At 37.3% G+C, this 12,662-nt stretch overlaps 2 protein-coding genes across 2 annotated transcripts in view; both read right to left on the bottom strand.

The window, feature by feature from the left end:
- LOC127375177 (hemicentin-2-like) overlaps nt 1-12,662 on the bottom strand; it is a 31,649-nt gene that overhangs the window by 1,465 nt on the left and 17,522 nt on the right. Inside the window, exons 2-3 of the mRNA XM_051421060.1 lie at nt 1,729-1,799; nt 134-454 (exon numbers count right to left, since the gene is read on the bottom strand). Coding sequence (XP_051277020.1) covers nt 134-454; nt 1,729-1,777 — 370 coding nt within the window. The 5' untranslated portion in view covers nt 1,778-1,799. The remainder of the gene's footprint in view (nt 1-133; nt 455-1,728; nt 1,800-12,662) is intronic.
- Nucleotides 1-12,662, bottom strand: part of LOC127375175 (hemicentin-1-like) — a 58,408-nt gene that overhangs the window by 43,359 nt on the left and 2,387 nt on the right. Inside the window, 6 exon segments of the mRNA XM_051421047.1 lie at nt 5,264-5,816; nt 5,818-5,843; nt 6,256-6,525; nt 9,569-9,757; nt 10,122-10,263; nt 10,824-10,969. Of these exon segments, the coding sequence (XP_051277007.1) occupies nt 5,264-5,816; nt 5,818-5,843; nt 6,256-6,525; nt 9,569-9,757; nt 10,122-10,263; nt 10,824-10,969 (1,326 nt within the window).

The following is a 12,662-nucleotide window of genomic DNA, read 5'->3' as shown; positions in this document are numbered from 1 at the left end:
CAATATATACAATTATTAAATACATAAAATACAATTATATAATCCAGTAAAGAACAATACTGTAGTTTAGCAATGGAATATGACATGTATTTCTATGAATATTACTAAATTCCCCAGTAGGCAAAAAAAGTACCTTGAATGATCAACAGTAGAGTCTGCAGCACTGATTGGTGTCCATTCGAATCAAAGATTATGAGAGTGTATTCGCCACCATCAGTCCAGCTCAGGTCATTGATCCTAAATGTTCCATCACTGGGAGTAAATGAAGATCTGTCTGCTATCAGATTAAACACTGCTCTGTTCTTACCTCCTCTGAGTATTGATGTTGTTTTCTTTAACCATTCGTATCTAAATATTTCTGAGGCACTGTCCATCAGCTGGAGGACCACAGTTCCTCCCAAAGCTCCATAACACTGAGCTCCATCCTGTCTGCCATCACAGTAGGTTTCTCCACCTGAAAAAATGTAAACATAAGTTCAGTCAGACAACTCACATTTGAAATGTTTATTACAGCAGTATCGCATATTTAGAGTTTGGCGTCTAGGCTTCGACCTCATCATTCCCCTCAGATATGTTTTTTACAGAGATATTGGGGACTGATGAGCAAATACCTTAAACCCCTAGTAGAATATGATACACACTGTTTTTAAAATTTATTTTTTTTTTTTTTTTAAATATTTTTTTTTTTTTTTTAAAAAAAAAATTTTTTTTATTTTTGGTTGGTTAAAAATAGGGTTTGTTTCTTTTTTTTGGTTCCTTTTAAATAAAAAATTTTAAGGTTTTTTTCACCCCCCTCCTTCCTTTCTGGGTTTTTTTTTCTAAATTTTCCTTCCCGGGGAAAAAAGGAAATTTTTTTTTTGATCAGATTAAACACTGCTCTGTTCTTACCTCCTCTGAGTATTGATGTTGTTTTCTTTGACCATTCGTATCTAAATATTTCTGAGGTACTGTCCATCAGCTGGAGGACCACAGTTCCTCCCAAAGCTCCATAACACTGAGCTCCATCCTGTCTGCCATCACAGTAGGTTTCCACACCTGGACATTTACAAAAATAAATTATGATAATATCACAATTTGTATCATTTATTTTTTGACTAGATTGTTGATCCATAGTAGTATTCAGTGTTTACTGTGACGGTAAGCAATGTGTAGCTGCAATGAAGTGTCTGTACAATGTCATAAAGGGTATTTGTTTGTTATTTTAAAGTGATTTCAGGTTTGAAATGTTTCAGGTAAAAATGACAGTTCATTGGATTTATTTGTATTTCATTCCCAACTCTCAGCAAAATCCTAAGTTATTAAAAGAAATGTATTTCTGGTGTAAGAGCATGTGGTAATCGTTACTGAAAATATGATTCAGTGTTACTTAAATAACTGACTTCCCAATCCTTCGTTTTACGCATAGTAATCGATTAAGAATAAAAAAGAAATTTCTGTTCTTTTGGCCTTTGAATTTCTTTGTTTCAATTTCAATACAAACAGCTTCAATTTACCATTATACAGAGATAGTGGTTAAACACAAGCCATCACTTATAGACAGAAGAAAGCTTTCAGTTTGACAACTAAAAATCAAAGCAGAAAAAACATATTAAATAGTGTTTAATTTATTTATGTGTCATGGTTCTTGTATGATTTTGGTTCTAGTGTGCGTCAGTGTTTGATCTTTAAAACACTTAAAATGATGCCAGACTATAAAATCTGTCAGATTAAACAAGTTAAACATCTCACCATGAGAGACTCTGAGTAGCATCAGCAACAGTCCAATCACAGCTTCCATGTCTCCTCAGTGTCAGACAAACCTTTTTACTTAAAAGCAAACATGAAACACCCTACACTGAGTAAATGTGTCCTGAAAAATGATCAACTGCAGATGAGAATGTGGGAAAACTTTGACGAAGCAGAGAGGAGAGGAGAAAAAGGAATCAATGTTAGTTTTACTTCCCTTTAAGCAAGAAGGAGAGAGACACAATGGTGGGATGGACTGACTGGAAGAGACAAGAACGTTCCTGATTCATAATTAAAGAGGATTTGAAACTGACAGCTGATATTTATAAGATGTCCCTGTTCCAATATTAAAATAAAAGTAATTCATTCTTAAAAAAATCTGAATTTCATCAGTTTTGAAAAAATAAGCATATGAAACACCATATGTCTGATTCATAAATAAATGATTCACAGCCTGAGATGCTCAAATCTCAATCTGTCTCTAACCCACTAGCGGATCATTATTATAAGAGCATGTTGAACACAAAACATTTATTTACACACAATACAGTAGTTTAAATTCTTCTTCAGATAGTGAAGTATATATACACAAAATCTGTATAAAATTATGATGTGGATTTTTGTGTTTTCAGTTCAACTTTAAAGCTACAAATTAGGTTAAACAGTTAAATACTAGTAAATACATTGTCTTAAAATTAAGGATTATGATCCACTAAACACTGTAAAGCAAAAAGAATAAATGTACTGAACATGAATTGGAGTTTTTTCAAGTGGTTTTGAGAAATTGAAAGCTACTGTAGCTTTACTTGCAACGAAACAAAACATTTTACACTCAATATCTAATGAGGATAACCACAAGTAAAGCCTCTAGATGCTTTAAAATGAAATGTTTTCTCAACAGTTTCATTGAATACACAGGATTATCCATAAACAACAGTAACTCCTCTGTAAACCAGTAGAGGGAAACCTCACACCTACTAATACTGATGATGAGTGTGGAAGTTTTATTTTTATTATTATTCTCAACAGTCATTAAAGGTAAAGTTCATAATTAAAAAAATCAACAAAAAGGTGTTTACCTAAACTGACGGAAGGCATACATGATTTTATTAGTTTCAGTGGACGGTGATATGGAAACCTACAGTACAATAATTCCCAAATTGCATTGAAATTAGTTGTACTATTAATATAACAATATAAGCTTTATTCAAAACATGACTCTTGACTTCAGGATAAACTGCTGTGAGCCTCCGGATGCTTTAGCACTCTCCAAATGCAGCAGTGTACTGAAACCTTTACAACAAGACAGTCTTTCCACATTAAGTAAATATGTAAACTTTCACCAAGTCAACAACCAGTCAAGTGACCAAGTAAAAAGGTTCCTAAGACAAATGCAGAAAACACTCAGAGACCTTTCTATAGGAACTTATTTATAGTGAGCTGCTAAGAAGTGAATCTGAGTAGAATAAAAACAGAAGAGTTTCTGCTCTAAACTCACATATTTTCACATCTATAAAGACACATGACCAATCACAGCAGGTGAGAGGCGACACAAAGGTTCTGGTTCCAGAAAGTTAAAGTTCAGATGCAGAACTTCTCATTTCAACCATTATAACAGAGTTCTCTTGATGTTCCCTCTTTTGAGGGACAGCAGAGCCTTTAGCTTCCTCGTATTTCCTCTTCTTCCAGACAAAATAAACAGCAATCCCACTCAATATAAGAATCACCACAGCTGCTCGCAAACCAAATATGAGCATGGAGCGATCTGTTCAGATAAAGAGACACAAACATTACATGTCAAGTAATTGTTGACAGGAGAGTTAATTTACAGCAATATTTGATTGGTATATGTGTGGTGTGAGTGTAGAGTTTTATGAATACTTGGATGTCTTTCTACTTACCCACGGAAGTGTCTGTGATTGTGGTAGAGGTTGATGTTGGCTCAATGCACCGGCTGTTACTGGATACACGCACGCTCTGTGATATGTGCATCCCGTTGGATAAGGTGCAGTCAGTGAACATGAAGCCTATGGGACATAAACAGATCAATAACTGATGCCCTGTTAATCATCAGTGTCATAACTATCAAACTGTTTTTCACTTTTCTGACTCACCACAGGTAGATATCCCACTGATGTGATTCCTGACTGAGCAGACCAGTTGTCCTGAGACGTCTGGTTTCAGAGTGATGTTGTTAGTCTCACTATTTCCAGAGAGGAGCTGAGTGTCTGTCAGTGTGTGTCCATCCAGAGTCCAGCTGTACTGAGGACTGTCTCCTCCCTTAGAGGAACAGGACACCCTCGTCTCTCCCTGGGACAGACACTCAGAGACCAGCAGGACAGAGGACACAGGAGCTGAAGGAAACACACTCAGATTAATTGTGATATAACAGAATATTGGTCATTATGTACATATTTATAATACAGAAGAGGCATCCATACAATTATATGTAACTAAGCAATATAATATGATAAGACTTCTTTTATTTTAAGATGACTGGCTTAAATAATTCTGTTGTTTTTCTGCCATCTATAAAATAAACAGATATACTGGAATTAATTCAGGTGATGGATTTTTTTGGTCCCTGTCCAGTAGAATAAAGTTAACTTGCTGTTGACAAGGAAAATCAAATATGAACAAAAGTAAAAGGGAAATAAATAAACTCTAGGTACCAGCCCCAATTTACAAACTGACACCATGAAGCTAAACTTATTAGCACCGAATAACAAGGTTGTAGAGAATAGTGCACTCTAACGGAACTAAAAAATAAAGCTTTAATAATAAATCATACAGTATCTGTAGTATAATAGGTTGTGAAATGAAACCTGACACTCCCGGGCTGAAATATGAGTCTGACTCAGGCTGTGAAAGATAATAAATAAATAATAATTATAATTAATATTACAGTTCCCTTGTATTTAGGGCCGATTCTGCCAAAATCAAAAATGAATAAATTTCCCAATACATTTAAAAAATATATTTTTGACCATAGAATGAGCTCAAGCACACGTTATATTTGTAGTGAAGCAACTTCGGTCTGGTTCCCTCTAACCATCAGTTAGGCATTACCCATCTCTCAGGTAAATGTTCATCTATTGTTTTCTTCCACATTCAGCAGAAACTGACAGAGCCTGTAAAATACATTGATTCAACGGTTCAATTCATACTGCATACCACTATGAAAAATATGTACTACATAATGCATCCTGAAGAGAGGTCACAGGAAGTGACCGTCATGGTAAAAGTTAAGGTTTAATCATACAAAATGAACACATTCATATTTTAAGTCCCTAGGTTTAGAGGGAATTGAATTGAGAGGAACAGATAGTGAGGTACAAAAGCTTGTGCCCTAATGACAAGAAAGGTCCGGGTTTCTGCTGGCTCAGTGGGAGGAAACAGACTGATTGTGTTGATGGCTGATTTCATGCTCTGTGTTGGGGTAGAGGCAGCTAATGCTGTTACTGGTAGTGGTAATGTAACTTGGTAAACTTCCAATAGGGTTCTCCACTAACTGACCCCTAATAACTCTGCTGCTCACCTCCCTGCTGGGTTTTGACTTGCACCATATCGGAAAGTGGCCCGTCACCTACAGAGGTGAAGCCCTGCACCCTGAGGCCGTAGGTGATGTCAGGAATCAGGCTTGAGATGGTAGTCATACTGTCCTCTGTAATCTGTATCTGCCAGGCGCTGAGTGGAGTCGTCAGATCCGAGCTGTAGTAGACCCGGTAACCCCTGATTCGACCATTGGGTTCCTCTGGTGGTTCCCACTGGACCAGCATTGTGCTGGCATTCGGCATGCGTGCTTGGATGTGCAGAGGTGGCGAGGAGGGGGCCTGTTCACTGGTGTGCACCTCCACAGGATTGCTGGGAAGTCCACGGCCAAAGGTTTTGGCAGCCAAGACACGGAACTCATACTCAGAGTTGGGCCTTAGTCCACCAACACTGTAATGGGTTGTTGCCACACCATCCACCTCCTGGAAGTCATTGTTTGAGGACTTGGCTCTGTACTGGATTACGTAGTAGGAGACAGGTTCAAGGTTCCCAGAGTCCCAGGTGAGAGTCACACTGGTGGCTGTGGTCTCAGTCACAATGAGGGAGGTTGGGGGGCTTTGGCAAGGCTGAGGAGGGAGAGGCAGGGTATTAGATTTGGTATCAAAAATGGACTTGTAGGCATAATACAACCGAAATGACTTGATTACTCCATTCTGTAACTCATAGCATTGAAATTATTGTTTTATACATTCTAGTGCTGTCTTAACAAACATGTAGAAAGAGACACATACAACATTGACAAAGAGACTGCAAAAAGCACCTGCAAAGGTCTTTAATTTAAAAAAAAAAAAAAACACAGGCCACAGCACAGGGGCAGTGGTAAAATATGTATTGTATTCTGTTTTAAAACAATCCATTAACAAAAATATCAGAAATCTGTTGGTGACTCAAATCAACAGTTCACATTGTTACAGCAGCAACCTGACTCAGAGAGAGATAGTACAACAGGTCTGAATTTGTCTCAACAACAACTCTCACCTTTGACAGTGATCTGAACTGTGGCTTCTATTAAGCCCAGAGAGGACATGGCCACACAGCTGTAGTCTGCTGACTTAAGGACGTTGGTGACCTCCAGCACGTTACGTCCTATTGGCATCTCATCTTCCTTGGTCAGATCCTCCGAGCCCATCATCCACTTTACGAAGGGCATTGGCGAGCCTACTGCTACACATGTCAGGTTGACACTGCCGCCTAGCATCACCTCTTGGTTGGTGGGTGGAATGGAGAATCTGGGTGGGACTCTTCTCACTACTTGGATAGAGATAGGAAAAAATAGGGAATAGAAAAAAAATTGACTTGGGCGGGTTGAACAGCGTTAGATCAGAAACTGTTGTTCCCACATGTTTTACAGAAACCTGGGCAGGCAAACCTTCTTGATTCCTATAAAGTCCACGTGAAACAGATGTCACAGGGTGGAAGGACTGTTTTTCACGTGTTAACGTTTCTAATTCCACCGTTAGATATTTGTAATCAATACTTGCAACAGTTTGTTAACCCACAACATAGCTGACATTACATTACTTATTGTGTCGTTGTTAGCTCTATATCTTTTTAACATTTCTCATGGTATATCTCCAGAAAAACACACACCACCTTTAAATGATTAGTAATATAGTATGTAAGAGGCAAATACAGCAAAGTTTTACATGTTCAACACAATTTTTTTTTTTTTCAAATGTGGGTTAAAAAGTAGAAGAAAAAACACCAACCTTCCTTTAGCTCTGAGGGATGTAAAGGGGACAGTGCAGAACACGATAACATGAGGAGAAGAGAAAAATAGAGAAATCTATTTTAGAGAGGGGTAATAAAGGTTTAGCAGCAGCAACATTTTAAATCTTTACCTCTGTTCCCTGCAATCAGTGACACCTGTCTTGAAAGTACACTTGCTTGCCGCCCTTCAGTACACTTTGAACCAAAACAATCAGATTCACCCCAGTAGCAATGTTTGGTAAGAAAGAAAGAATATTAAGGCACCATTGGAGTCAAATCAAGCATACCATAATTAAAAATTTGACAAGCTTCTTATAGCCACAGGGAGAGGCTCTTGGCTCTATGGTGGTTGTATTTGCTTTTGTTAGAGAAGGAAACCAATTAAAGAGAAAATCAGAAAAACTGATTACCATAAATGTGGTTAGAGGCTAATCAGTAACACAGTCATCATGGTTGCTGCTTAGTAGTAATCTTAATTTTACCTGGTACAGTACTCCCCAGATAAATATTGATGCTTACCATAGCTGCTAATCTCAAGTGGATATTGCTTTGTGAACAAAAAATCAACAACAAGCAGTTGACTCTGTTTCTGTAAATTCACTACAAGGAAATCCTTTTTATCTCCTCAGTCACTCTCACTTTATCAAAATGGCTATACCTGCACTTGTGACAAGTTGTATATAACAATTTATTCATACATACAATTTATTTTGAGTTAAACATAATTCATTTCAAAAGCTAATTTCAGTTTGATATTATCACAGTTACTATAGTATCTATTTTTAGAATATGTAATTTAATTTATGGTAGTTGTAAATGTATATGAAGACTATGCAATGATAGAGTAATACCAAGAAGAGGAATGCAGATAGGTAATCCGATCAGATCCTTATCTGTGTGGTTTAATGGTTCGTCGATCTGCCTCGGAGCTCCAGTAGGGGGATCGCGCTCCTCTTCCTCATTCAATACAGACGAGTGAAGGAAAGAGCTGCATGTGTGTTTTCCTCATCCTTCTCCCTTTACTATTCCCCTTTATAAGGTAATTACCGTTTGCAAAGCACTGTATACTTATGAACACATGTTGATAGTACTTTTCTTTATGTTACTCTGGTTTTAAATGCATGTATGTATGTATGTAATATTAACTGCAAATTATATGAGCAAAGACAACTGGCGAATTTTATTGCATGTGCTGCAGACAAGAAACATTTATCTGACGGAGATACTGTTAAAAGTCGTGAAAGAACGGAAGTTAACAGATAAAGATATAGTGGTGGTGAAAGAAAACACATCCAACATGGTTGTTGCAGTTCAAGTCAGGAAGTTTGCTCATGTAAAATTATTTTTCTTCCCCCTGGTGCTCCCTCATGAAGCCAACTCAGCAGGAAGTGCCATGTATTAGCGTTATTACTGTTGTCTGCTCTGTTATGTTCTGAGACATGTTTATGATGTTTGCCACATTCAGGAAGAGCCCTGTCTTAGAGCTGCTATGTGAAAACACTTTAGTTCATTTCGTTACAGCACACTTGCAGAAGGATTTGTTTTGATAAGGTTTGTGTACTGAAGTGGGTCACATACATACTGATGTAAAAGTTTATATACTGTTTAAGTCTGATTTTTGAAAGCACTTTTAAATAAATGGGGTTGATGTTGCTTCTGTTTTTAAGTTTCATAAATTTATTCATGCATGATTGTTTTCAACCCCTTATTTAAAAATAAAAATAAAAGGAAAGGGGAGGTAAGAGTCACACCTCATTCTAAGAAATAAATCAGCAAATATTCCCCCACTCAACTGTCTGGCCACCCTATTGATATTTCCCAACATCTGCCTCTGGCTGGCTCTGGGAAACCGTCTCATCCTCTCTGCATGACTACCCACACAACTCTATCAAATAATTGTATGTGCTTCCCCGGCGGTTCTTCTAAGGCCCTGAAAATGACAACATGCACAAAGATATAGGGGGGAAAAAAAAAAAAAGTGAGAGGGAAAGGAAGTCAGTAATAAATAATTAGTTGACAGTACATGAAGGACTGAATGAAGGAGAAATGAGCAGGGAAGCAAACTAACATATGAGGATGGACTAATTCAGTGAGACAATATAAGCATGAATGAAGACAATCTTCTTAATGGAGGGTATCTTGAAATTTCTCAGCAATCACTATGTCAAGTACTGTTTCTCTCTGCAATGCCACATATTAAATGCCCAAGTTTATAGTAATATAGTATTATAGTTATAGCTTTAGTTGGGTCAACAAACCGTTTTAGTTTTCAGCTCTGGGATAAATGCACATTGGCATTAACCAAAAAACAAAGCATCGTTTTTAGTTTCTAATTTATTCTGTTGTTCACTCCTCTTTCTCTATCAAATAATTGTATGTGCTTCCAAGTTGGAGATATAATTCTGCTGAAAAGCTAAAATGTTCTTAAACATTTTCGGAGAAAAAAAGATTAGACACAGCAGGCACATTGCAAAACACAAAAACAACCATTTTAACTTTGCCCCAAAATGTCCTGGAAATTCAATTAAGTGCTCAAGTTAATGAGAGGGGAAAATGTAGGAACATAATGCTTGGGCCGTACCGGAAGGTAGCTGTTTTATCCGCCCATTACTTGCACTGGGGTCAATGGGCAGGAAGTCTTTGTACCAGGTGATTTCTGGGTCAGGGTTGCCACTGGCAGCACAGAGCATAGTGGCTGTTCGATTGTGCTCCACCACTTTGAGTTGAGGGCCCATGTCAATGGTAGGGAAGCCTGGTGGGAGTAGGTCCTCTGTGACAAGAACAGGAAAAGAGAAAAACACAATAGTGATTAAAATAAAAGAAGATACAAAAGTGTAACAATAAACAGACAACAGAGTCTAATGTAATCCAATTTGTATTCAACATTTTTTTTTTATCTCAAACGACTTTCCTTATCCCAATTAACCTTTGACCACTGAGACAAGTGCACCTCAGGAGTGTTACATTAGCCATATACAGTAGCCACATAACAAACCAGCTGAGGATAGAAGGCTTGAATAAACATGAGAAACCATGCGGTATCCGAATATAGGATGGTTGTTCATTTAAGTCTGAAATTGATTTGAGTTGATCAGAAGTTACTATATTTATTTGAAAACTATTTAGAGAATCACCTCGGATGATTGACAGATTAGCACTGACAGAGACATTGCCTTCATTGTTCTCAGCAACGCATTCATAGATGCTCTCATCACGTGGCGCTCGGAGAGGCTGGATTCTGAGTACGGAGGTGGCACCTTCATCAAACTCAATGACCTGTAGGATAGAGAGTCATAAGGTTAGGTTAGAAAGATGTGTGGATTCTAATAGCAATAGTAATAATAGTTTTGAATTTCAGCTGGTGTAGGTACTCTTTGTTTTTATTAGATTTTTGCCTTTATTGGGCAAAAATTCAATAATGACTTTTCAGAATATTGTAATTCGACCAATCGGAGTTGGCAGAATATGGCAGAAATGGAACACAATATCCATTAATTACCTGAATCCCACTTTGTTTTTGTGACCATCAAATGAGCCCTTTATATCTACAGAAGGAGTTCTTTTCACCGCCATGTTACTACAGTAGCCCAGAAAGGACAAACCAGACACTGGTTCTAGATTGAGGCAGTGGTTTCAGTTGGTTGCAATCTGCAATCTCACTGCTCAATGCAACTAAACATATCACTAACATTTTGTAGACATCAACATTTTCAAAACCTGTTTAAAAACTCATAGCCTACTGTGAGATATTGGATATCCCTAGTGACATAGTACAGTACAGTAACAATAAAGTTGCCCTCCTCGCCCTGAGAGTGCAGCAGTGCTCATTGACTCACCTCAACACGCTGGTTCTGTGTCTTCTTTCCTTTCTTCATCCAGCTAACCCTCGGCTTGGGGTTCCCCGTCGCCTGGCACACAAATGAGATCACGCCTCCTGAGACGCCAATCTGGTTGACAGGAACTTTAGTGAACTCTGGGAGTGCTAGGTTGTGAGGAGGACAAGGGAGGACAGGCAGAGAGAGCGAGAAAGACATTATCACACACAAAGCCCAAACTTGTCTTGACTTTCATGCCTGTTATTGAGTTGATTTCGCACATCTTTTAAATCTGACAGTGACAATGATTTCACCAATGTACTGATCCCAGTCCAGCCTTTCTATTTTTGTGTTCATTGAGCAGAAGATCTACCGAAATAATGTTTCACTGAAGCATATATGAGAAAGTTAAAAAGGTAAACAAAGTACTAAGGACATCCGTGATTTGTATAAAGTACATTAGTGTGTGGTTGCTGCTTTGACTGAAGAATGATTCAAGTGGTGCGTGTGTATAATTTTGTTGTTAGGTTGGAAATTAAGTTCATTCTAGGCATTTGTCTGAACAGAGGACAGATAGAGAGCACTGTCACATGGTGCACCTGAGGCTCAGCAAAACTAATGAGCTTGTAGTGGACTACTACTACTACAAGAGAAACATCCTGGTTGCTGAAGGGTTGAAGTGAAGAGAGTGGACTAATTCATAAAAAACAGAACTGGACTCACAAAACTGAAGCCTTCTTTAGGAAAAGACAGAGCAGACTGTTACAAAATGCACTGAACTGACTTTGTTATGCGTTGCTATTTGAGTCCTGATGTATGTCTGTTAGTATGTCAGTGAGATATAGTCAAACACACTGAAACAGTGGGTTTGCTGCAGCTGAGACCACCGTTTGCAAACAGGAAGTTATTCTTGTGTAATGGAAAATTACACAGGCCTTTGAGCAGTGGTGGAATTAAAGTACGTAAAAATGGCAGTCAGTTGTACATTTTATATTATATTTAATGATAGATTCTGCTACAGAACAGTTTTGAGGTACTTGTACTTTGCATTTTATGCCACTTTTACTTTTTGTGTATTCTTTACCTCACTAAATTTATTTTACAGTTATACTTCCGTTATAATTACTTTTCAGGAAGATATTTTACATAACTACAATATAAAATACATTTAAAAAATATGCATTGACATAGATGAAACAAATCAGTAGTCTGCAAAGATGTTTAAATTAGTTAAAACTTGTTACTCATCAATTACAATCCATAATACTATGTTATAGACTAAATGATAATATATATTCAACCATGGGGCCATACAATGTGGTGAGTAGTTTTAATTTGAATCCTCTAATAATGAACCTAATATAAGAAGTTTTTTACAATGAGTTATGAAACAGTCTCAATTTAATACTGATGCCTTTATATGACCTACATAAAACCATCATTGAGAAAATTGGCTTTTTCTGTAAAGTTATTCTTAATGCCTTTCACCAGGTAGATTTTGGTGGGATTCCCCTTGAAGTCATTAAAACAGGGTGGGGGACTTTACCGCCATTGTCTCTGGCCCTGACTAAAAAACTGTTAAAGTTTAGCATCTGAAGTATATTTCTTCTGTAAAACATTCTGTGTTTAAGTCAATTTAACCTCATCCAGCCATAGCAAACTGTGTACAAGTGTTTTTTTCAAATCAGCCGGATTTCATTTTTAAATTCTAGTGAAGTTTCCGAAGATAACACATAATTAGTTATGATGTGTTTTTTGGAAATGTGTATGAAATAATGAAAGGAGATTCAAAATTTTTGATTTTTAATGAACAAATAACTTTAAATATTTCTCTGGGTTTGAAAATTCTTGGAACAAAAA

The sequence above is a fragment of the Dicentrarchus labrax genome, unplaced genomic scaffold, assembly GCF_905237075.1.
Source record: "Dicentrarchus labrax unplaced genomic scaffold, dlabrax2021, whole genome shotgun sequence".
In the NCBI taxonomy this organism is placed as follows: Eukaryota; Metazoa; Chordata; class Actinopteri; family Moronidae; genus Dicentrarchus; species Dicentrarchus labrax.
The sequence above is the reverse complement of the archived record's forward strand: the minus strand, read 5'-3'. Positions and strand labels throughout refer to the sequence as shown.